Here is a 24065-nt window from a genome sequence, read left to right as displayed (position 1 = left end):
TTTTTTTTAACTCTCACTTAGATTAAGGTTGTCATCTGTGGTAAATCGTGATGATCACTCCGGCAGGTCAATAACGAATTTCATAATACGATATAAAGTACTTGATATTGCTGGACAGACTGGACACTGCTCACTTGCAAATTAATCATATTAAATCAACAAGTTGCATGTTAGTATGATAAAAAATATAAAAAAAAATCCCCATATTTAGATGTGACTGATGTGACTACATTCAATTGGACTCAGCTTCTGTGACCCCATTCAATTAACATTCTTTTTTTTTTTTTTTTTTATGGGAAATACTTCAATAACTATATTAATCAATAGAGGTAGCAACTACATCCTGGTTGAGAGCCTGTTCAAGGAAACAAGGAGTCTCTTCAACCCAAACAGATAAATCAGCAATGCCTAACGCATGTCTTGCAAGTAAATGGGTTGGCCTATTGCCATTACGACCTACATATGAGAACTCTACACATCTGAAAGAATGGGACATGGCAACTGAACTATAGACTAGCGCTGCTACTGATGATGGAGGAGGAGACAGGTCTTGAAGCGCATTAATTAACGTTAAAGAGTCACTCTCAAGAGTGAAATCTTGGATGGAAAAATCCCTTGCAAACAGAAGACCCAACTCCACGGCCTTGGCTTCAGCTTCGACTGCACCCAAAGGAGCTTCAAGCTTCCTGCTACATGCACCGATCAGATGACCCTCAGCGTCTCTAATCAAGATCCTCACACCGGCCATACATTGCTCCTTGAACACAGCACCATCCATGTTAATTTTGTACCGGTCCGGAGAGGGAGGCTTCCATTTTGCAGGTTCAACAGGTTGCTTCGGACATCCCAACTCCACCACACATGTTTGGTAAGCATCCAAGTACTCCAACACCCTTTGCAGCAATGATTGACATGATTTCTTTGCCCCTCCGTTCCTGCACTCATTTCTATTTGACCAAAGCGCCCAAACCACCACGATAAGCTTCTCCACGTCGCTGTGCTCCCACTGGGCCACCATAACCACGTACCATAACATGTCCATGAACGACCCAAAGAGCTGGACCCGAGACTCCTAAAACAAAGAAGACAAACTCCAGATTTCACGGGCTCTTTGGCAACTCCAAAAAAGGTGGCCTGAATTTTCTTCAGCCAAATTACACTCATCACAACAGCTGTCCGAGAGTACTTTCCGCTTGACTAGGTTCTCCTTTATGGGCAACACATCTCTGCAGGCTCTCCAAGCAAAGTGACGGATCTTGTGTAGGATATTAAAGCTCCAAATAGACCGCCAGAACCTCCTCAAATGACTTCCATCAGACCCGGATCCCACCTGTACATCTGATCTCAGCTCCATAGCAAGTTTATAAGCACTACGAATGCTAAAGAGACCATTGTTTGTCAGTGCCCATACTTGCTTATCTTCTGGCAGATTGGTACACAACGCAATACACGGATCAAATCCGCTTCATGAGGAAGGAAGACATTACACACCAGATCAGTTTTCCAAGCACCTTTCTCTTCATCAATTAGCTCTACAACTCTAGAATCCTCAGGCATGTTGTTTACCAGAGAGACAACTTCATAAGTTGAGGGAGAGGGCAACCATTTATCCTTCCAAATCCTTATGCTACGTCCATTACCAACTTGCCACCTTCTGCCTTTTTGTACTATGTCTTGGGCTGCCATTATACTCCTCCAAGCGAAGGAAGGATTTCTACCAAGACTAGCATCAACAAATTCACAATTAGGAAAATATTTGGACTTAAACACCCTATACAATAGAGAATTAGTCCCAGTCTGGAGCCTCCAGCCTTGTTTTGCCAGCATAGCCAAATTAAACTATTTTAGTTGCTTGAAACCCATACCCCCACAGGCCTTAGGAGCACAAAGTTTCTCCCAATTGATCCATGCTATTTTCCGTTCCTCCTTGCACTGCCCCCACCAAAAATTCCTGATTAGGCTAGTCATCTCATCACAAAGAGAGTCAGGAATTTTGAAGCAACTCATAGTGTATGTAGGAATAGCTTGGGCTACAGCTTTAATCAGGACTTCTTTACCAGCTTTGGACAAAAGTTTTTCCTTCCACCCTGCCAATTTCTTAGCCAATTTTTCCTTCACTTCCTTGAAAGTATTCTTCTTATTTCTTCCCACCAAAGATGGAAGACCCAAATACTTCTCATGTTGACGGATCACTTGAGCACCAAACCGAATTCTTATCTCATCCTGGATCTCCTTGACTGTGTTAGGGCTAAAAAACAGAGAAGTTTTGGATCGGTTCAGCTGTTGGCCAGAAGCTTTCTCATACGTGTTCAACACCCTCTGTAAGACGTCACACTCCTCCATAGTAGCTTTGCAAAAAATTAAACTGTCATCTGCAAAAAATAAATGAGACAGGCAAGGACCTCCCCTACTCACAGATATGCCTTCCAACAAACCATCAGCTGTGGCTTTTTTGATTAGTGCAGAAAGACCCTCAGCATATAGCAGAAATAAGTAAGGAGAAAGCGGATCACCTTGACGAAGCCCTCTGGTGGGAATGATGTAACCGCTAGGTTTACCATTAATACGGACAGCATAAGTGACTGAAGAAATGCATTGCATCATTAAGTTTCTCCATTTTGAGTGAAACCCCAATTTCTCCATAATTTTGTCTAGGCATGCCCACTCCACCCTGTCATAAGCCTTGCTCATATCTAGCTTTAGAGCTATCTCTCCCGTAGTCCCTGTTTTCTTCAAATTTATATGATGCATCGTCTCAAAAGCCACTAAAACATTATCAGTAATTAATTTACCATTCACAAAAGCACTCTGGGTATCACTGATAATAGTAGGGAGGATTTTTTTAAGTCTATTGGCTAAAGTTTTTTATGCCAATTTATAAATGACATTACATAAACTTATTGGTCTAAAATTAGTCACCCTTGTAGGTGATTTAGTTTTAGGGATCAAAACAATATGGGTTTCATTAAATTTAGGTGGGATAATACCCAAATTTAAGAAATCCAGAACTGTCTTAGTCACTAAACCGCCTACCGTAGACCAAAATTTTTGAAAGAAAAGAGGGGGCATACCATCAGGGCCTGGAGCTTTTAAGGGATACATCTGCTTCAGGGCTTTGTGCACTTCACTTGCTTGGAATTCCTTTACTAGCATAGCATTCATGGATTGGGTCACATCTCTCATCTTTCTACACGATATACCCACTTGCCATGATGTACAAAGTAATTTATTTGATTATTGATGGGTATTAGTTGTCTAAGATCAATCCCTTGGGTCACAATCTAGTCTTATGTGATTTAAGAAAATCAACTAATAATCTTAACCAATCACCAAAAAAATATTATTACAAAAATTATCAAGCCAAGATATCAATCACACAATAGACACATATTACTTACATAGAAAACCCTTTCTTCTTGAAGGAGAAACCACATGACAAACTCCCAATAATTTCAATAGCATCAAATCAATTACAGTATTTTTCTCAAGAAATCCCAAATTTATCTCCCTTATGTAAGTCTCACGGCTAAAAAAATTTCTTTGATTTTCTTTGCTCTCACATACACCTATTGCACTCATTATGCTCACTATCATTTCTTCATCTTTCTTCACTTTGCAATATCAAACAAAGTCCCCCAAATTCTCCTTGATTTGTGCACTTTACAAAAAATATTATCAACAAAACCAAACTTTATTGTCTCTCTCCTAATGCTATCTCCCAAGTAAAAATTCCTTTTTTTTATCTCTTGGTTTCACATCCAATTCTACCTTGTTGTCTCACTCCTTACATTAATAAGAATCATGAAGTAGATTAGACCAAGAAGGACAAGTCTCATAAAGCAAGAAAAGCCAATCCCAACGATATAGGTGTAAGATCCTCTCCAATTAACCCATGAATACTGATAAGGGTATTTTCATTTGACAGGAATTTTCATTGCTTAATTCGTGCCAAGCAACCTCGACAAGCTCGAGACTTCTCTTCGTCCATCTAGGTACTCATAGGAATGGACGATTTCCATCCATACGGCAAGTTGCGAAGCCTATCGACCATGAACCCACCACTGTAGAGGCCTCGGATCCATCATGGTGTGTTTCTCTGTTAGATCTAATGGTACAAACGAATAATGACACCACCCCTGGGAGACCCGTCAGGTCATTTCTCGTATTAGTGCTTAAACACCAATGAACAGAGGACCATGCCGACAGGTAGATCCAGTGGGCCCCACAATCCTTTATGTAGTCTATGTATCCTCATATGGAAATATCTTATGCACCATGTCCAAAGACCCTACTACACGCCCATATCTTCCCCGTATGGAAAGACATCCTAAAATCTTGAAATCTTAATTCCAAATTTTCTCTACAAGGAAAGATCCCTACATCCAAGGGATCTTGGTTCACTGTTCACCAGTATATAAGCATCAGACCTCCTTTTCTCCCAGGTATGCAAAAAATCCCTAGCTCTCTCACTATAGAGTTCTTGGAGATTTCTCATTCACTGACTTAACATTCGAAGGATCTTTGGCCGACACCCCATTGGTGCTCTTTGTTTGGTTCCCAATTTCTTGCTCTTTAGGTACCCATTAGAGCAATCAAGGGTAATCAGCTCATTGACAATTTTTGTGCATCATCAACTACCAATAATGGGCATGGATTCCAAAATTCTTATCCGCTATTAAAGGGATTTTTTTGCAAATTAACACTAAAATGTTAACAATTTCGTTAGTTAGCATCGTTTCCAAATTTTTTAGAAAACTAACATCTCGACTTTCTCATACTTGAGTTCGCTATAGCAACTCGAGTTCTATGTGCTGGCAAAGCTGAGGTGAAATTTTATTTTCCCCATGGAACTCTAGTCTTTCCCTAAACAAAACCTTAAAAACACATGCTCTCATCTTTTCTCATCTTCTCTCAACAAACCTAGAAAAAAAACATGCTCTCATCTTCTCTCAACAAACCTAGAAAACAAACACGCTCTCATCTTTTCTCAAGAAACCCAAAAAACAATAACAAAACAAGAACCAAACCCCAATTCCACGCTCTCATCTTCTATCTGGCAATTGCTTTCAAAGCAATCGGTGGTGGTGGCAACAAGAAGGAAGAACGGAGAGTTGGTGTCCAGTAGAGCTCCAAGTTGCAATTTCAAAAATTACTTGCCCTAAGGAAGCTAGATCGGATGCCTTCTTCTTTCTTCTTCACTCCTTCTTCACTCAGTTTGTACACCTTCTTTTCTTTTAGCTATATGGAACTCAAGTTTTAGAGACTTAAGTTCAACTTGGAAAAAATTTTCCGCATCAGCTTGGGACTCGAGTTTTACAAGCTCGATTTTTATATTGAATTCAAGTATCTTAGACTCGAGATGCTATTTTCCTAAATAGTTTCAAAAACTACTAACTAACAAAATTGTTCCTAAAATAGTGTTAAATGACAAAAAAAAATCCGTTATTAAAGCCTAATGTCTCTCACTCCCCAACTAAGGAAATGGAGGTAATAGTGGATATGATAGTCAAATTAAGGCTGTAAAAAACGTCAAACTACACCACCCAAGTTATGATAGAAAAACTTATAAACTGGATGAATTTGGTAGTCATAGGCATGGGAAAAATAAAAGCTAAAAATTGTCAAAGAAATCAATTACTTTTTTTTTCCTATAAAAATTTCTAAAAATATTTTTTTAAACCAATTCCTTTAAGGCATATGTTAACTTTTTCTATACTATCAACGGTAAAGTGAGAAATTATCGTTTTTCTATAATATATTTTTAGAGAGAGATGAGGAACGTCAATGCTAAAGTTTTGATTGGATCATTTGGATGGCTAGCAAAAGAAAAATCGTTTGGTAGATATTCTAGCCCAAAATTTGGGTGAAAATGTAAAAAGATGCTTATTCGTCGGTCAACACCTTCTATGGGTTATAAAAAGCCTTTTTTTTTTTTTTTTTTTTTTTTTTTTTAATACAAAATAGAAATTCTACTTTTGCATTATCTAATATATATGAATGTGAAGCTCTTTCCTGAAGATTTGAACTCCTTGCCCCCTACAAGTTATTTAACCAATAAAAATTTGACAGATCCCTGAAAGTAGGAGGTCAAAGTGGTCAAACACGTGAACTCAATGTCCGGAAACGATGAAGAGACTTACTATTATATTTATACTAGTCACAGACCCACAAGATGCGTGAAAAATATGTAACTATTTTGTAATGTGGTATAATGTATGATTTATTCTCTAAAACGTATGGAGATAATTTGTTCTCCTTAAAATCACCCTACATATGTTTTATCAACAACATATATTATCTAATGGCATTACCTGCAGAATGAATTTAAACCTGTGTTGATGATTCTGCTCCTTTTAGTGCAATGTTCCTCGTCAATGAAGAATATTTATTGGTAAGAGAGGCACAAGGAGAAAATGATTTCAAAATACTTGGATTTGCTGTAGACTTTGCCACAGAATTGTTTGTCTCATAAAACGTGTAAAGCTTTTCTCTACCTGATACTCCAAGAAAGGCATTATAGCTAATGGATTTTTGCTCTTCACCAAGCTCATCATTTGGCTTATTAAATTCATTCGCTTCTACAGGTGGATCATATATGTTAATAGAATCAGCACTATGCTTAATTTTAGACAATAGTGTAGGCAACTCTGAATCAGAAGCAATTTCCTCTTTAGATCCTTCCACTTGCAACACAGTCGCTTCTTTACCCAAAGTAAGAGGATGTAGCATACCCGATTCAAAGTTATATACTCCATGATCTTTCAGATTTAGTAGTGTCAAGGTCATTAGAGAAACTACCCATATTGGCGCTTTTATTCATTAATGAACATAACAGAAGGAAACACGACAGTCCATGCAAACTGCCTAATTTTTTGTATGTGCATAGAGCAGGGCTAGTTTTTTGATTCTTTAGTAAACAAAAAGAGAACATGATTGATAAAGCAGGAACATAAGTGAATAAATTTGGATTTTAACAATATCATGAATTATAAGAATAATGGTTGGGTGTCTATGATGGTGCAAGTTCCCTTTTTTCTCATACTTGACATCACAGTTACAGAATTCTAATCCAAAATGGGAAGATTGACTAATGAGAAACCTGATTTTCATCAAGGAACAAGATTTATATTTTTCAGAGATATTTATACCAATTAATTTCTTTAAAACATCAATAATGAATCTAAAATGCAAAATTTTCAAATCTCTCTTTTGTTAGAATATTTTCCCTTCTAATTTACAGATTCTTTATAGTCGAATATTGAATACAAGTACATCTTTGTTTCAAAATTTTCAAATTTCTCTAGTTGTCAGTTTGTTTTTGATTTCTAATCAACATATAAAGGCAACCAGGGGATAGCAAGGTTAAACCAGTAGAGTCGCAACCATCCCACCTCATCTGCTGTAGCTTTATGTTCATTGCAGGTGGCTCAACAAGAGAAGCCAGCCTGATCTTGTTGCAAACCACCTAGCTCTATCATCTTCAAGCTTAACCAAATACAACTGACATTGTATGGTGATTAATTCATTGGACCTTGCAGGTTTCCTAACCCTTATTTTGTTCTTCAAAACAGAATCCTTCTTTGCCTCAGATTTAGTTGCTACATATTGGATAATCCTAAAGCTCTAAGTTATGAAAAGGATCCTACCAATTATCATGTCATAAGAAAACCTTCTACCATCCCCAGCATCAAACTTTATGAACCTCCTAACCTCACTTCTAAGTGTTAGGACAACTTTGAGGCCTTATGTACAATCTTGTGGGACCTTTATAGTCCAAAAATACTTGCCATGAGGTAAAATCTAGCACTTCTCTTCAGAACCAATGGAGGCATGGAAAGTTCAACATTCCTTGATGTTAAGCCATATGTGAATAATGTTAGGAACATATGTTAATGTAGAATTGGCTAATCCTTTGACAAAACACACTTTACTTGTAATTGGGTAGATCTAGGATGTGTTTAATACTTCAAGGAACAAGAGTTCAAGTCCAAGTGTTAAAGCCATGCAAATCTATCCAAGAATCAAGTGAAGAAATGTTGGATTTTAAAGCTTGACAGCTAGCTCAATAGATAGAATCTATCGAGGTTTGAAAGGCTGTGTAAGCCCGATGCTCGACAGTTACTCGATAGATAAGCTATCTATTAAGATTTACAAAAATTAGATTTTCAGTTCTAATTTCACTCCAATCCGTGTATATTTGTTTAGGCTTTCTTTTCTCACAACCCTAAACATATATAAGGATTATTTTAAGGACCGTCACAGCTGATGCAATTGAATGCAAAATGTTTTTCACAAGCATATTGTGACCGGAGACATATGACCTAGTTCATCTTTCTCTTCAAGAAGCTACTGTGTTTGTATGTCGTAGGATTTTGTAACCAAGGAGTTTCGTAATCTTCATTGTATTGATGAACTAAAGAACTTTGCAACCAACATCGTTCTTAAGTTGGTGGTTAGTCATGTACTTGGATCTGTGCATCAATTGGTTAGTCATGTACTGGAAACCGTGCATTGAAAGGAGAGATTGTCACTACAGAACAAGTCCAATTGGGTACTGGGATAAGGGTTCAACTGTAAGTTAGTATAAAATACTGGGATTCCTTTACTTGTAACCGCTTGTTGTGACAATAGTGGATTCTCGGGAATGGTGACCTTAAAATCACCCGATGGGGTTTTTGCTAAATCCCAAGCCACCTTGAATCTTTGGTAGACACAACTTCTTTCATCCCATCCAATCTATCTTGTGCACATCACCCTTATAACCCCACCAAAATTTCTGGATTAAGGATTCAATATCCTTACATAGGCACTTTGGGAGTTTAAAGCAATTCATTGCAAAGTTGGCATGGCTTGGATTACCGCCTTAATCAAGATTTCCCTTCCAGCTTGGGACAACAGCTTTTCCTTTCAACCTTGAATTTTTTTCCATATTATTTCCCAAATGTAGATGAAGCTCTATTTTTTTGCTCGTCTAACAAAGGAAGGCAATCCCAAGTATTTTTCATAATGAGCTATAACCGAAACCCCAAGCAATCCAGTAATGTGTTCCTGCATTGGTCTTGTTGTATTGGAGCTGAAAAAAATCTGCGTTTAGTCTCGATCAATTTGTTGCCCTAACGCTTGTTCATATTTGGCAAGAATTTCCAACATAGTTTGGCAATCATGGTCATTTGTTCGACAAAATAGGAGGCTGTCATTCGCAAAGAATAAGTGAGAGACCTTGGGACCATCTTTGCACAATGAGACACCTCTTATTAAACAACTGTTTTGTGCCTATTGTATAAGTGAATGGAGACCTTCTACACATTAAAGAAACAAGTAAGGCGATAATGGATCTCCTTATTGGAGACCTCTATTAGGATGGGTTAAACCATGGGATTCTCCGTTCACCAAAATTGAGAATGAGATCAACCTTATGCACATGCTAATAAGGGAAACCCATTTCTCATCAAATCCCAATTTTTCCATAAGTTTTTCCAAAAAGTTCCACTCAACCCTATCATAGGCCTTACTCATATCTAGTTTAAGAGCCATAAATCATGTTTCAAATATGAGGCGGTCTGACATAAAGGCACTTTGGGATTCAGAGACAAGTTTAGGCAGAATTTTTTTAAGGCGATTTGCTATGGTTTTTTATATGATTTTGTAAACAACTTTACAAAGACTAATAGGGTGGAAATCTTTGGCTTTTTCTGTATTTTTTTATTTTTGGAATTAGAGATATGAAGGTATGGTTTATATGTGGTGGCATTGAACCCAAATTAAGAACAAATAGAGTAGCATCAGTTACATCACAACCCACAGTTTTCCAATAAGATTTATAAAAGAGTGGTGGCATACCGTCCGGGCCTGGGGCTGTCATTGGTTTCATTTGTGTTAGTGCTTGCTCAACCTCCTCTACGTTGAACTCTCTAGTTAGCTCAGCATTCATAGTGGGAGTGACCTTGGACTCAATACCATGGAGAATGGATTCAAAATTCGAAGGATTTGTGGAAGTGAATAGGTCCTTGAAATATTCAACAAGCACCTCCCCTACTTTCTGTTCTTCCTCCACAAACGTTCCATCGTCTAAAACCAGCTTTGAAATATAGTTCCTCCGGTTTCTTTGGTTTGCTCGGTTATGGAAGTAGCTGGTATTTAAGTTCCCAGATTGCAACCAATTAACTCTGGATCTTTGATGCCATAAACACTCTTCCTTTACCATAAGATCATAGACTTCTCCTCTTAGGATTCGTACCTACTCATGGTTGTTGCCCATCATTGAGATGGCCTCGGCTTGAGCTAGCAATTTTTTCTTTTGACCAAGTAGCCTGCGAATATTTCCAAAGGACATTCTGCTCCAAGTTTGCAATAGTACAGGGCATCTATCCATTTTATGGATAAAATTTTGCATCAGTGACCCCATTCCTTGTCCGTCCCAAGCATTTTTTATAACCATTCCGCATTGTTCTTCCTTCATCCATACTGCTTCAAATCTGAAAAGGCGCCTTTTTTTTGTAAAATCTTTTATTCTCATCGTCAAAGCATATCCAGAGAGGGGAGTGGTCAGATAAGGAACATGTAATATGATGGACACAGACCGATGGGAAAATCTGAGTCCAAGAAGGCGTGGCTACCCCTTCATCTAATCTTATCCATGTTACTGTCCCATTGAATTGGTTGTTGCACCAAGTGAAAGGAGATCCCATAAACCCCAAATCACAAACACCACAAAAGTCCAGAGCTTCTTTGAAAGCAACCATTTGCCTCTCCGGTCTACTCGCACCCCCCATCTTTTCTTCTGACTTCACAATTTCATTAAAATCTCCAACGCAAAATCATGGGAGGTCCATTTGAAGGCAAAAGTGTTTAAGTAGTGTCCAAGAATGTTCCCAGTTGGTTGTTACTGGATTTCCGTAAAAAGCCGTAAACCACTAGGTGTCATCCAAACTTGGGTTGACTACAGCATCTATGAATGTTGGTGAAGAATTTAGCACACGAAGATTAATCTCATCTTTCCAGTAGAGAACTAAGGCGCCCCCTGTATTGTTCCTAGGGACAATGAAAAAGTGATCAAACTGGAGCCTAGAACAGAGTCTTTTGAGATAGTCATCTTTTGATTTAGTTTCCATGAGAAAAACAATAGTGGGGGATTTTGTTTTCACCAACTCGATGAGTTCTAGAACTGCACGTAATTGCCCCAAATGTCGGCAGTTCCAACTGATACAATTCATTGGTTCCGGCAAGGCTGAGCCACAGCCACCACCATTGAGGGAAGATGAGAAACATCACAAGCTTGGCGCTTCACTGGTCGAAGGTCCTCTATTTCAATTGCCTCTCCGCGTGAGGCAGGTTCAGTCATTGTTATTTCTTTGCTGCCTAGGTTTGGATTACGTAGAATTCTTTTCCACTTAGGCTGTAGACTTCGATTGTTTGAGTCATGGACTTCAGTGTTGGGCATAAGGTTTGTGGTGGGATTTAGTTTAAGGTCCATATCGAGCCCAATAGATGGGCACAGTGTTGCCACATCGTGGGCCGTGAGTTTGAGCTTTGCTTGAAACCGATGGACTAGCATGTGAGGCACCCTTTCCACTATCATTGTGATTCGGTGCGATTACTCCATGACGGGCTCTATCTTTAACGTCCGAGATAGTGGGAGATTTGAAACTGATGTCGTCATTAATTGCCTTTAAAGTTTCCTGGGATTCCGCTGACTGAACGTTGCATTTTCCCTTTGCTGTTACTGAATCCAAAACCTATTCAGATGAGGTTGTCGTCGATATCTTGGCCGGAGGTACGACGCCTGCACCGGACTGGGCATCGGTGTGTTGGGACGATGTTGATGGTTGAGCTCTCTTTGGTGGTCCTGAGGATTTGGGAAGCTGACCTGAGACAAGCAGAGAGTTCTTTCGGTTTGAGAGTTTGCTTCCGCCCGTAGCCATGCACCAAATTGTTGGTCCTCCTTTTTCAATGTCCTCTTGCTACTTAGCCATAGGTTGCAGTCACGTTCATCATGGGTAACACACCCACACTAGTAGCAGAAATTTGGTAGCCTTTTGTATCATAGAGCAGCCCACCCAATCACTCTATCTTCTGACCAAAATTTTCGAACATGACTGGCAGTTTAGAAATATCCACACAAACTCTCACACGCAGATAATTACCTTTGCCCCCCTCTTTTTCGGTATCTAACATTTCAATGACAGTTCCCAGCGATTTTCCAATGGAATCCCGTATTACTAGTGTCATACAATGGACTAGGAGATCATGTATCTGAACCCAGAATGTTATGAACTTGAAAGGAAGTGCAGCTATGGGTACATTGTCCACCACTCTCTCAAAAATCACCAGGTGTTTGTCATATGTCCACGGCTCATGTTCCAGCACTCGCTTCAGGTCATATTCATCCTCAAATTCAAAGAACATCAAGTTGTTTCTCATATCTTTGATCTCGAAGTCCCTCTGAGTTCTCCAAAGAGGTTTGAATGTGTGTGCCACAGATTCAATGTTAGTGAACCTCTTTGTTAAGAACTTTGCAGCTAGCAGTAAACGGGGTGCTAAAGAGTTTTTTGGGCATTGTACACCACTTTCCTCTGAGTCCAGTAGCGAAAGTTTGTTCCAAAGATTTTCTAGAGAATCCATTGGTATTAGCATGATGAGAAAAGGGTAAGAATAAGAAAAGAAAGTCTTCCACTAAGGGGTACGAAAACTTGTATTGAGACAAGGACTGTAAAGCTCCACTGTTCTAAGAGAGAGCGAAGTTGACCCTAAGGACAGAGAGCAACCCTTCAGAATGCACTTAGATGGGTATTAGAATTGATTGAGTATGATTATGATTATTTATTTATTATATAATAAGATGACATGACATATTGGGATTGGAAGTATAAAACTTGGGTTTTATGCCTAGTCCATACAAAATTTAATCTCTTCTTAAAAAGACTCGACCCCCCCCCCCCCCCCCCTCTCCATCAAAAAAAAAAAAAAAAAAACCTAACCCAACCTAACCTCTTGATTTTCCTGGTGCCTGTGCACCATCAAAGTCCCTTAGCCATCATTCTCAAGCTCAACTTCTCAACTCCATTGATCATGGAACTGCCATCACTTTAAGCTCGCTCTACTTTGGTACTAATCTTTCTCTATCTCTGTCACTTTTTTCCTTTGTTTGGTTGGTTGGAAACCGCAGGGAAATCAATAAGAAAAGCTTCCAAACTTTGGTTTTTGTGGGATTTTAATGGGTTTTCATTCTCTTTGTTATTCGTAATAATGCGTTAACTGAAGTGCCTTGAATGTGAAAGAGTTGTATGCAATATTGTTTTCAATCTTATTCCATCTTTGGCTTTCTTCAATTCCAAGTGTTCAATGTCTAAAATCTCACTAGAAGTTTCGAAGGTTTTTTAAAGAAACTTATAGCAGTGTATATCCAAAAGGGCCTAACTCTTGGATACACAGCACAGGCTTTAAACCTCTCTAATTCACACTCATTTTCTAATATGATATTAACCCATTGTTTTTTTTTTTTTTTTGAAAATACTAAATATTTTTAACATACACACACGGAGAGAGGGAAAAATGTTTTTTTTTAAAGAAAAATACTTAGTATTCTCAAAAGGAAAAACAATGGGTTAATCCCACGTTGGAAAATAAATGTGAGTTAAAAAGTTTTAAAGTTTGTGTTATATATTCAAGAGTTAGACCCTTTTGGATATACATAATTGAAATGCTAGTTTGTAAAAGGGTTTTTCCCCTTGTATTATATTAAGGCAACTTTTGCCATTATAGGAACTTTATAGCTAAATGTTATGTGTAATCGGCCAATTTCAATTTATGTTATAATTGGTTTGATTAAGTTTCCATTTTAACACTACAAAATATGATTCAATGCAGTCTGCTTAAGCAAATCGTGAACAAGATCGGTCTCTCTCAATGATAGTGAAACGAATAGCACCCACTAAACCCATCATAAACCTCCTCCACCACCACCTTCATCTATTAAGCACCAACTCTATCCACCCAACACAACCTTCCAACCCCATTACCACCATTTCACCACCCAACCCGGATCACCTACTCCGAGTCTGCACCATACTCTATCAGCAACAAGACTCCCCAGACCCAAGACTCCACTCCAAGCTCCACGCTTGCCAGTCACAATTTGACCAAGACAACCACCTCACCCACGAGTTCTTCCTCCAAGTCTGCAACAAATTCCCTTACTTATGGCAACCTGTCTACCGCTTCTTTCAATACACAGAATCCAACACAACTTCACATTTCACTCACACCTCTGTCTCCTTCAACAAGTTGCTCAGCATGATTGGAAAATCAAGAAACATCGAGCTTTTCTGGGAGATTCTTCATGAGATGGGACGACGTCATCTGGTCAATGATAAGACTTTTAGTATTGCGCTTAACACCTTGGCAGTAGCAAGGGAGTTGAAAAAGTGCGTGGAGTTTTTCCACTCTATGAATGCATGCGGGTATGAGTATAGCCTGGAGACTTTGAATAAGGTGGTTCAGACTTTGTGTGGGAATGGTCTTGTTGAGGAGGCCAAGTTTCTTGTGTCCAAATTGAGAGAATGGATAAAACCAAGTGGGGCTACTTATAAGTGTTTGATAAAAGGTTTTTGTGATGTTGGTGATTTGGTTGAGGCTTCAAAGGTTTGGAATTTGATGGTGGATGAAGGGTTTCAGCCAAATATTGATGCAGTTGAGAAAATGATGGAAACCCACTTTAAGATTAATAGGTATGATGAGGCATTGAAGTTATTTCAGATGATGAGAACGATGAGGATAGACGATTTGGGCCTTTCAACTTATAGGCTTATGATTGATTGGATGTGCAAAAGGGGTAAGACTGCGCAAGCATACATGATGTTTGAAGAAATGCATGAGAGAAGGATTCAGGTCAATAATCTAACATTGGCATCGCTTATTTATGGGCTTTTGGTGAGAGGGAGAGTTAGAGAGGCTTATAAAATTGTGGAAGGGATTGAGAAACCAGATATCAGTGTGTACCATGGGTTGATAAAAGGACTTTTGAAGTTAAGAAGGGCAAGTGAAGCAACACAAGTGTTTAGAGAGATGATAAAAAAAGGGTGTTAGCCTACAATGCATACTTATATAATGTTATTGCAAGGGCATTTAGGGAAGAGAGGTAGGAAGGGAACCGACACACTTGTGAATTTCGAAACTATTTTTGTTGGTGGTTTGGTTAAGGCGGGAAAGTCTTTAGACGCCACAAAGTATGTGGAGAGGAGTTTGAGGAAGGGCTTGAGGTGCCCAGATTTGATTACAATAAGTTTTTGCATTATTATTCAAATGAGGAGGGTGTTGTTATGTTTGAGGAGGTGGCAAAGAAATTGAGAGAAGTAGGGTCGGTTGATTTGGCAGATATATTTGAGAGGTATGGCTGAGAATGGCTACGAGAGACAGAAGAAGAAACATATCAGTGGAACCTTGAGAACCAATTTTAATGACTGAATTTGTAGATTATAATTTTCTCAAAGGATTTTATATGACAAACAAGAAAGGAAGTTGATATATTGAAAACCAATTAATCAGGATCTTGTCTCTCTCTCTCTGCTGCGGTCCACAAAATTTTCTCCCTTTGACCAAACTGTTTTGAGGCTCACAGGATGTTTCTATTATGGATATATGAAGTGTACAAGATGACCAGAGTGGTACAAGATTTGGTAATCCTAGTAGCTGAGCTAAAGCTTGCTTATAATCTATGCATGCACGCATATTGATGATTTTTAAGCTCTGTATCATTTACTTGGGAGCAACTTGCTATTGTCTTCCCAGGTGCTTAAGGTTGTGCTTTGTAATGTTCCTGTGATTGTAAAACTGGTTGGTAGTGCAGTTGCAAACCAAAGCTTTCATATTGATGGACAGGATTGGGAGGGAAAAGTAAAGTTTGTTCTGCAGTCAGTTTTCACCCTACTCATGTTCGCTAGCAAAGAGTCACCCAATCATGTTGGCTAGCAAATAGACAATAACGGAAGTGACATCCAATGTAAAAAGTCATATGCAAATGGAAGGTCAGGTCAGTTGCAAAATTTTACTTATTTATAATTTCCTATTTTATGTTTGTGGTTCTACAAGTAAGATTGTTCTTCAAGAGCTTTATGCCGCTATCTATAGAATGGTTTGATTGTAATAGTTAGCCTTTGAGAAGATGCTCCTTCCTACTACATATGATCACTATTTAATAAAAACTTATGTTTTCATATTATCACAATGCAGATTTGGTAACTGTCAAATTATAGAGCTCACACATGCACGCACGCATGTGCGCACACACACACTTATATTGATCAAGAGAGAGAGAGAGAGAGAGGATCAAGTCATGCCGATGTAAATTGAGCAATTTTGCACCACTCAATTACTTTTTATAGTATATACAATTTTATGAACCCAAAGTTGGATCAACTACACCCTATGTATCCCATATGTGTGCTAAACTTCCAATTATTAAATCAATTTGTTGTTAGTAGCTCTCCAATCCATAAAAATTACACTACTTTATGTAAATAAACCTCAATTTTCAACATTCTGGATGTGATGACATTTTATCTCTGTCTCTCTAACAGGCAAAAGAAGTTTTTTTTTTTAAATGTTCCTAATTTTGTTTTTTCTCTCTTTTTTTTTTTTTTTTTTTTTTTTGATGATTGATAAGACCTAATTTCCCCAAGGAGCTACTGGTGTTGTGGTTGGAGAAGAAGCAATATTCAGTTGATGTCAGTGTCATATCAGCATTTTTTTTGTTGGTAAGTATGTGAAGCTTAATCCCGGTAAAGCATTGTAACTTGGGGCAGGTGAACCCTATATATATATATATATCCGATGAGTGCATTGAATGCTTGGCAACTTCAGACAATGTTGTCCAGGCTGGCCTTGTAACTATTGAAGTAAAAAATGTTGTACAGGCTGGCCTTACTCCCAAGCACAGTGTCCAAACTCTTTGTTCCATGCTCACATTCAAACAGGTAATGACTGGATGTTCTGTTTGCTTCATAGGGAATACATCTCTCCTTTCCTTTGGCAACCTTGCAGTCCACTTTGGGGAGTTAATCAAGCCATATCCACTAGTAATTTGAGATATGTACTGTTAACCTCCCAAGTAGGATCTTTTATGGGTTTATTCAAACCAAAAGTTTGGTTGTTGTGTAGTATGAAACTAATTAATGGCAATTAATGGTTTGACAGACCTGCCAATAAATAAACATTCCCACATGCAGTTTCACACACACACACACATATATACTGGATTGGTAAACTGTCCTTTGGAGTGTGGAATTGGTGTTCTTGTGTCTGAAGTGGACTTTGTGGAGGGAGTGAAACTGTTGGCACTTTTGGAGATGTGGAAGTATCAGAGGTTCAGTTGAAGGTTTCCCTGATTAGACAATTTAATGAATGGTTTAATGGGTCTTAGTGCTAGTAGTACCGTTACAGACTTCATTGATTCACTTTTGTTTGCATGTAATACTTGATGTATTTTTTAGGCTACCCCGTGTTCATTTCATGAGGTAGCTCTTTAGTAATAGAATTCTTAGTCATCAAACAAAATATTGGTCCCCATTTCAAAGAGTGAATAGATGTTGTGTTAATGATTGTGCCTCAAACGTGCAGCTTCACTGTTATGGCCTATGGGTGCAAGAAAAACATGAGGTTACTTTAATATTTTCTTATTAAATGATTTTGTGTTATTTTTATCAATTCTCTTGGTGATGTGAGTGACTACATCGGACCCAAATTACAAAATATATGATGTTGCATTAATGATTGTGCCTCAAACTCGCAGCTTCACTGTTCTAGGCGCAAGAAAAACAAGAGGTTGCTTTAATATTTTCTTACTGAATGATTTTGTGTATTTTATCGATTCTCTTGGTGATGTGAGTGACTACATCGGACCCAAACAAATGTATGAATAAATATTGATGTGTCTCTGCTGTAGGGCTTTCCTGAAATCTTGCAAGGAACTCCTTTGAATTCATATGTAACAAGGTACCTGCTACCTTTTGATTAATTTGAGGTCGATTGCTGTATTCTTCGCCCATGAAGCATCAAAAGTTTTTCCAGCAGTTTCAGGCGCTTCCATTTTTCTCATTATGGCTGGGGAGGGAATTATGCGTGCAGGATCATTTGAAGGAGATGTTCTTTTTGCACCTGCTAACACTGAGATTAGCGTTACAAGTGAATCAGAATTGCAGTTATATAGAGCTGAATTAAACTTTTTTATTTCAAGCCTCCTCGTGAAATTATAATGCAAGAGCACCTTTTCTTTTTTCTTTAGATCAAGTAATTAACTAATTTATTTGCGTGTCCAATGCTGTGCACTGTCTATAAACGTGTATTATGAAGCATCAGCACTTGCATTTTCATGCTTGAGCAATGAGTATGGTAAAAAAGTGTGGGGGGAAAGGTTATTGAAGTATATTTTGGTCACCCTTGCCACTTTCTCTCCTCCCCCTATCTTTCTTTGTTCCGAACATGCTTTAGAATATTATCTTAGTACTACTAAATTCTCTTATGGTTAAGCCCACTTATGATAAGTTCATTCCATCTATGTGGCTTGATCTAGATATATCCTCAAAACTTTTTAATCATGAAAGCTATTTGGACATCTCTATATAGCCTCCCTTTCCTTAATGGATTTCGTAAGTTCTTCTAGAGTCTTTTAGTCATGATTGAGATTTATTCTTCAAAGAGATGTTATGTTAGTCATCATGATTGGTAATAGAGAAAGGAGAATCCCTAGGTTTGGATGCAGGTGTATTTTCCTGAAAAGAAATTCAGAATCATCACTTGATACATCTACTTCTTCAAAAACCAGAGCTTTTTGGCTTGAGTGTTCTTCAAATTTGAGGAACATTTCTCAAAGCTTTCGAAGAATTTTGGACTTGATTTTGAGAGAGTTATTTTATTTTTATTTTTATTTTTATTAGAGAGAGCTTAAATGCTTAAAAGAATGATAATGAATGAAAAAAAAAAATGATAATGAATGAACCTAGAGATGCTGGTTAAAGTGGGAGACTGGATGAGTTCCACTATGATTTTTGTCCTTGTGAGGATATGAGTTGTCAATTTCGATTAACAATAATAATAATAATTTCACTTGATCTTAGCCAAAAAAATAATTATTATTATTTCTTATTTTACATTGAGATTAATATTATTGTATCAATGTAAAGAATGTTTACCCAAAAAAAAAAGTCATGTCTCCCTCACAAGAGTTGAAATGTGACGTCGGCGTGGTGTATTGGTAGGAGTTCCAAACTACGTCACACTTGTGGGTCTAAGAGTTGCTTGATTCGAGTTGCACGCTTCACAAAAATACTGTGCCATGACGTGAATCATCCTAACGCACTCAGGGATGCCCCCACACCATGAGTTATGTGAGTTCAAGTGGGGCAGGTCAATGATAATCCATAAGGCCCTTTTTTCATTAAAAAAAAAAAAAAAGAGTTTAAATGTGACAATTCTACCTAAAATTTTTATTTATCAATATGAATGTATGATGTCAACTACTCAACTTAGCCAAAAAAGAAGGAAAAAAAAAAAAAAAAAAAACTTTTATATTTTTGATTAAAAGTTAGAAAAAAGAAAAAAGAAAAAATTATTTTTTAACATTGGACAAACAATATATTCCTATAAAAGTGCATTGTGCACGTATAAATTTGGAGTTTTCTATTTGCGTTTAAACTTTTTTAACTAATAGCATAGCAAAATGGGAGCAAAACACCAGCACATACTATACTATTACTAATACGTTAGGGACGAAGAAGACAGATTTTGTAGAGTAGTAGTTAATAATGGCGGAGGACAAAGAAGACAGAGAAGGAGGAGGATTCCATAATCAGAACCCTAACCCTAATCACAACAACGACATCAGCAAGAAAGGATCCAAAGGAAAGTCATGCAAGGGATGTCTCTACTACTCGTCTCTGCAAAGATCCAAATCTAAGAACCCCACTTGCGTTGGCATCCCCAGAACCCTCCACCAAGGTCAATCTCTCTATAATCCCTCTTTTTATTTTTTGATTCATTGATTCTTATGATGATGCTTGTGGGTCTGTTTGGTTGCCGAGAAAATCAAGGAAATTTGAAAGAAAATTCTGGGTTTTCTGTTTTTTGCTGTGTTTGCTTACTCAAGTCTAATTTTTGATGGGTTTTTTGCATTTTTGGATTAGAAGAGTGGATGTTGTTATTTTGGTTTGATTGTTGTTGTTGTTGGCTTGTTGTTTCTTGGGTATTTTTCCCGGAATCCAAGCAGTGAAATAGGGTTTGGTTGTGATGATTTTGATATCCTTAAGTGGTAGCTTAAGATGATTTCTGGTTTTGGATGCATTATATGTGGTGGGCTGATGTAAAGTTTTGTGTCTTTGTTTTTAAATAATGTAAAATACATACTGTTACTTGAGCATTAATGACACTAGTTTGGTTCCAATGTTGTAATTTATGTAGAATGGCTGGAAATGTTGAGGGAATAGAGTACTGGGAAAAAAATTAGTGTTCTATGCTAAAATCAAATGCTTTTGTGCCAGGGCTTTTCTTTACTTTGGGGGTGGGGGGCGCTTCTTTGATTGTTTTTCTTTAAGTTTTGACCTTCTGAACCATTGTGGAAGTATTTTACTTTTTTACATAGCAAATTGATGATTTGGTTGTGAAATTTGTAAGCTTCTTCAAATTTACCACCCATATAATGGAAAACTTCAACACTTACTGAACGGCTAAAAGACCTGAATGATTTGATATTTTATGCGTCATCAATAGGCAAATTGAAGAATTATGAATTTCTTCTGAGGTGCTCATGAAAATCTTTTGTTTGACATAACATGTTTTCAAGGCTAGGACTTTTCACCAAAGAATGTTTACATTGTTCACAAATTCACATGTAACTTTGTGGATTTATATATAAGTTCCACGGTATTAGTTATTTGACTTTACTAGTTTTATTGATAATTTCGGTTCCAAACAGTGGACTTTATTGGTAGGAACTTTTACAAGAATGTACTGATATTTAAGGTGCATGACCAGTGCCCAGCTACATTGTGGGGGAAACTGAGTTGGAAGCTTCCAAAGAGGGCCGCAGTCTAACAGATTTCAAGTATGCTTGTGTTGGTTACTCGGTGTTCCTGAACAAGGACTCTTCAAGTGATCAGCAGAACAAACAAGCAGAATTGCCATTTTGTGTTGGTCTTGAGGTGCTATATCTTTACCTTTTGCCCTTTGTTTTCCCAATGAATAATTCCATTTCACATTTTACTTTTAAGTTTGAAGACAATGGTGTATATATATTAGGATTATAACCTTGTAGCAAATTCTTTAGATCAATATATAGCTTTTGTCATTTCAGCCAAAATTCATGTAAAATGAGGGTATGTTATTGTTACTGAATGTTGTGAAGCGATTAGAATTACTTTGTCCAAGTGTGATAAAGAACCCTTGTGGGTTGTTGCAAAAGGTTTTTAATTTTAACTTCAAATATAACTCTCGTTGAAGTGTAATTTCTTTCAAATTTTTAAAGTTTTTTGAAGTTCAAAATGCACTTGTGATGATATTTATATGGTTTTTATTGCTTCATCAAATTATAATCTGACATAATTACCCCTTGTTTCAGGTATTGTTGGACAGAAGACCAGCAGACCATGCTCAGGCTCCTGCTCATGTTAATAAAGGTAAAAGTTGATGGTGTTCTTGCTTGTTGCAAAATTTTATGCAATCTCTGGTTGTGTACTAGACTCTTTTTTCTTTTTGATAAGTAATAAAAATATACTAAAAAGAAGAAGGGTTGTGTACTAGACTTGTCACTCTCTTAGACTATTTCCGATGGATTGTATGAAGTTGTTCTGTTGTTGAGAATTCATCTCTTGTGGAGTTTCATCAGAGTTCATAGATTTTGGTGTTGCATATGGAGAAATCCTTCATTTAACTTTTGGGTTATCCATGCTCATTTAACTTTTTTGAATTCCAAATTGCTGGAATGGAACCCATATTGCGCAGTCCATTGCGTGGTTAATTTTTATTAAATTTACTTGTGATGTTATTATATTTTATTCAATCACTAAAAGTTTAGATCAAAATCTCTTGAAGTTTTGGAAGAATTGTCAGTCATATCTGCGATATGATTTTCCTGAAATAATGTAGTTTTCATGACTGTTCATTGAATTTCTGACTCTTGTTTTTTTAGAGTAGAAGGTGTTTGAATATTACAATTACATACAAATGAGTACCTGCAGAATTGCAGGAATATATAGTTTAGGTGCCTCACTCAAGGAAATTGAAGAGCTGAAGATAAATATATAATATTGAGGTGTAGATGTGTTTGTAAAACTATTAAATTTTTATATTATTATTATTTGCATCTAAAGGCAAAATACTTTATTAAGAAAATATGGCATCAAATGTGTCTAGATGTTATCTCATTTTAAATTTTACAAAAACAAATTACCGAATAATTTTATATTCATGTGGATTCCAAATACCTCTAGATCTACCGATGGATCATCAATGTGTTCCATATGAAAATAAAAACATGCTGGGATGAGTAAATGCACTGCACGACTGTTAAGGAGGTACCTGCTTTACTGCTTCTATGTTTGGTCTTTTCATTCATGATTTCTACTGACATTTGATTCATTCTATGTTCGTGAAATTATAAATATTGCAAAGTGATTTGAAACTCCAGATAACATGAAATATAGTGTTTACCTATCAAAAAAAAAAATGAGATACAGTGTTTAATCAGTTTCCCCTGGAACTCAGGACTTTAAACTTCATTTTTGTGTCTTCATTTCCAGATGATGGTCGTGTTCTTCCCCAACCTCAACCTCGAACCTACAGACCAGCTCATTCCACAGGAGAGGAGTACCTGAACAGGCAAGACATAAATTTGATAAAAATATAGGAATCATAGATAAATTATCAGTATGCTTTCTGATATAGGTCTTTTGTTGAAGTTTACTCTCTCTCTCTCTGAGGGAAATCACATAAAAAGGCCTACAGTTGATACCCTGTTTCTGATTAGATCCTAAATTTTTCATTATGTCAATTAAAGTCCCAACTTTAAAAAATCATTTCAATTTAAAGCCTTTGTCCATCTCCATTATTCATTTCCATTATTTTTGAGTTTCACTTTTGAAGTTTTTGTCCATCTCGGTTATTCATTTCCATTATTTTGAGCGATAATAAAGCAGAGAAAAATGGTAAACCGTCCATTAAACTCTGCATAAATGAAATACAAAGCTTTACCAGTAGTTTTTCCTTTTTCTCTGTTTTGTTACTGTCTAGAATAATTGAACTAGATAACTGAGATGAACATGCGCATCAAATTGAAATGGTTTGATAAGTTTGAGACTTTAATTGACAAAATTAAAAACCTGGGACTTAGTCTGAAGTAGGGCAAAGATTCTAAGCCCTTTAATATAAACCCCTCCGGTTTTTTGTTTTGTTTTTTTTACTTTTTTACTTTGGTAAGTTGATTAAGTGTATTCACATATCACAAAACCTGAAGTTCACAAATTTGCAGGTTTAAGAGGAATGCAAGCCTAGTAGCATCTGGTGTGGCTAGGAACGTGAATAGAGTGGGCATCTATATAAAAGAGAGTTTGGATGACATTTTATACCCTTACCGAACACGACCCAAGTAATACCGCTGATCACAGTTGCAATGTATATCTGAAAGGATTTCTATTGCTGGAATTGGGATTGTCCGATTTTGTTAATCCCATCTCCTTGTTTCAATTAATAACACTATTTTTGAGGAATGATGTTCTTTCACTGAATTATAACAAATAATGTTGTGGTTTAATTCACTATAAATTGTGTTTTCTTCATTGACACTTGTGATTGAAGTTTGGCTAGATGGTGGCTAAATGGCCCGTACAAAGACGGGTAAACCACTTCATTTTAGTCTTCAAATTAGGGAGACTAGCATATCTGAATGAGTTTGAGTTTCCAGAATGATATGAAAAGTGAAAACAGATCGGCTTTTTAATAATTTTATTGTTGCTTGGTATGGTTGGGTAAATTGCTAGAGGCCTCTTGATCAGAGTCAGATCTGTGTTATTTGTGAAATGTAA

The 24065-nt window shown here is 37.2% G+C and overlaps 2 protein-coding genes and 1 pseudogene across 2 annotated transcripts; 2 read left to right on the top strand and 1 right to left on the bottom strand.

Annotated features, from left to right (window-relative positions):
- Nucleotides 1–316: 316 nt before the first annotated feature.
- Nucleotides 317–1686, bottom strand: LOC126705121 (uncharacterized). Its single transcript, XM_050404066.1, has 3 exons — nt 1492–1686; nt 1187–1330; nt 317–1072 (listed from the first exon to the last, which is right to left on the bottom strand). The coding sequence occupies exons 1-3, from the start codon at nt 1684–1686 to the stop codon at nt 317–319; spliced, it is 1095 nt and encodes a 364-aa protein (XP_050260023.1).
- Nucleotides 1687–13796: 12110 nt separating this feature from the next.
- On the top strand, nt 13797–18294 carry LOC126706693 (putative pentatricopeptide repeat-containing protein At1g26500; annotated as a pseudogene).
- A 1375-nt stretch (nt 18295–19669) lies between these two features.
- Nucleotides 19670–23819, top strand: LOC126706150 (uncharacterized). Its single transcript, XM_050405451.1, has 5 exons — nt 19670–19989; nt 21022–21188; nt 21605–21662; nt 22785–22863; nt 23513–23819. Exons 1-5 carry the CDS (start codon nt 19797–19799, stop codon nt 23631–23633), a joined length of 618 nt encoding a protein of 205 aa, XP_050261408.1. The 5' UTR covers nt 19670–19796; the 3' UTR covers nt 23634–23819.
- The last annotated feature ends 246 nt before the right edge of the window (nt 23820–24065 follow it).

This window comes from Quercus robur, chromosome 11, assembly GCF_932294415.1.
Source record: "Quercus robur chromosome 11, dhQueRobu3.1, whole genome shotgun sequence".
In the NCBI taxonomy this organism is placed as follows: Eukaryota; Viridiplantae; Streptophyta; class Magnoliopsida; order Fagales; family Fagaceae; genus Quercus; species Quercus robur.
Note: the sequence above shows the minus strand (reverse complement) of the source record. Positions and strands in the feature narration are given on the sequence as shown.

Excerpts from the sequence above, each read along its gene's own strand:
- LOC126705121 (XM_050404066.1), bottom strand. The coding sequence starts at position 1,686 with ATGGCAGCCCAAGACATAGTACAAAAAGGCAGAAGGTGGCAAGTTGGT. Across the intron at positions 1,331-1,491 it reads GTGCTTGGAAAACTGATCTG|GTGGGATCCGGGTCTGATGG; the intron begins GTGTGTAATGTC and ends TCAGATGTACAG. Across the intron at positions 1,073-1,186 it reads AGAACCTAGTCAAGCGGAAA|GAGTCTCGGGTCCAGCTCTT; the intron begins GTACTCTCGGAC and ends TCTTTGTTTTAG.
- LOC126706150 (XM_050405451.1), top strand. The coding sequence starts at position 19,797 with ATGGCGGAGGACAAAGAAGACAGAGAAGGAGGAGGATTCCATAATCAG. Across the intron at positions 21,663-22,784 it reads TCCTGCTCATGTTAATAAAG|ATGATGGTCGTGTTCTTCCC; the intron begins GTAAAAGTTGAT and ends CTTCATTTCCAG. Across the intron at positions 22,864-23,512 it reads GGAGAGGAGTACCTGAACAG|GTTTAAGAGGAATGCAAGCC; the intron begins GCAAGACATAAA and ends ACAAATTTGCAG.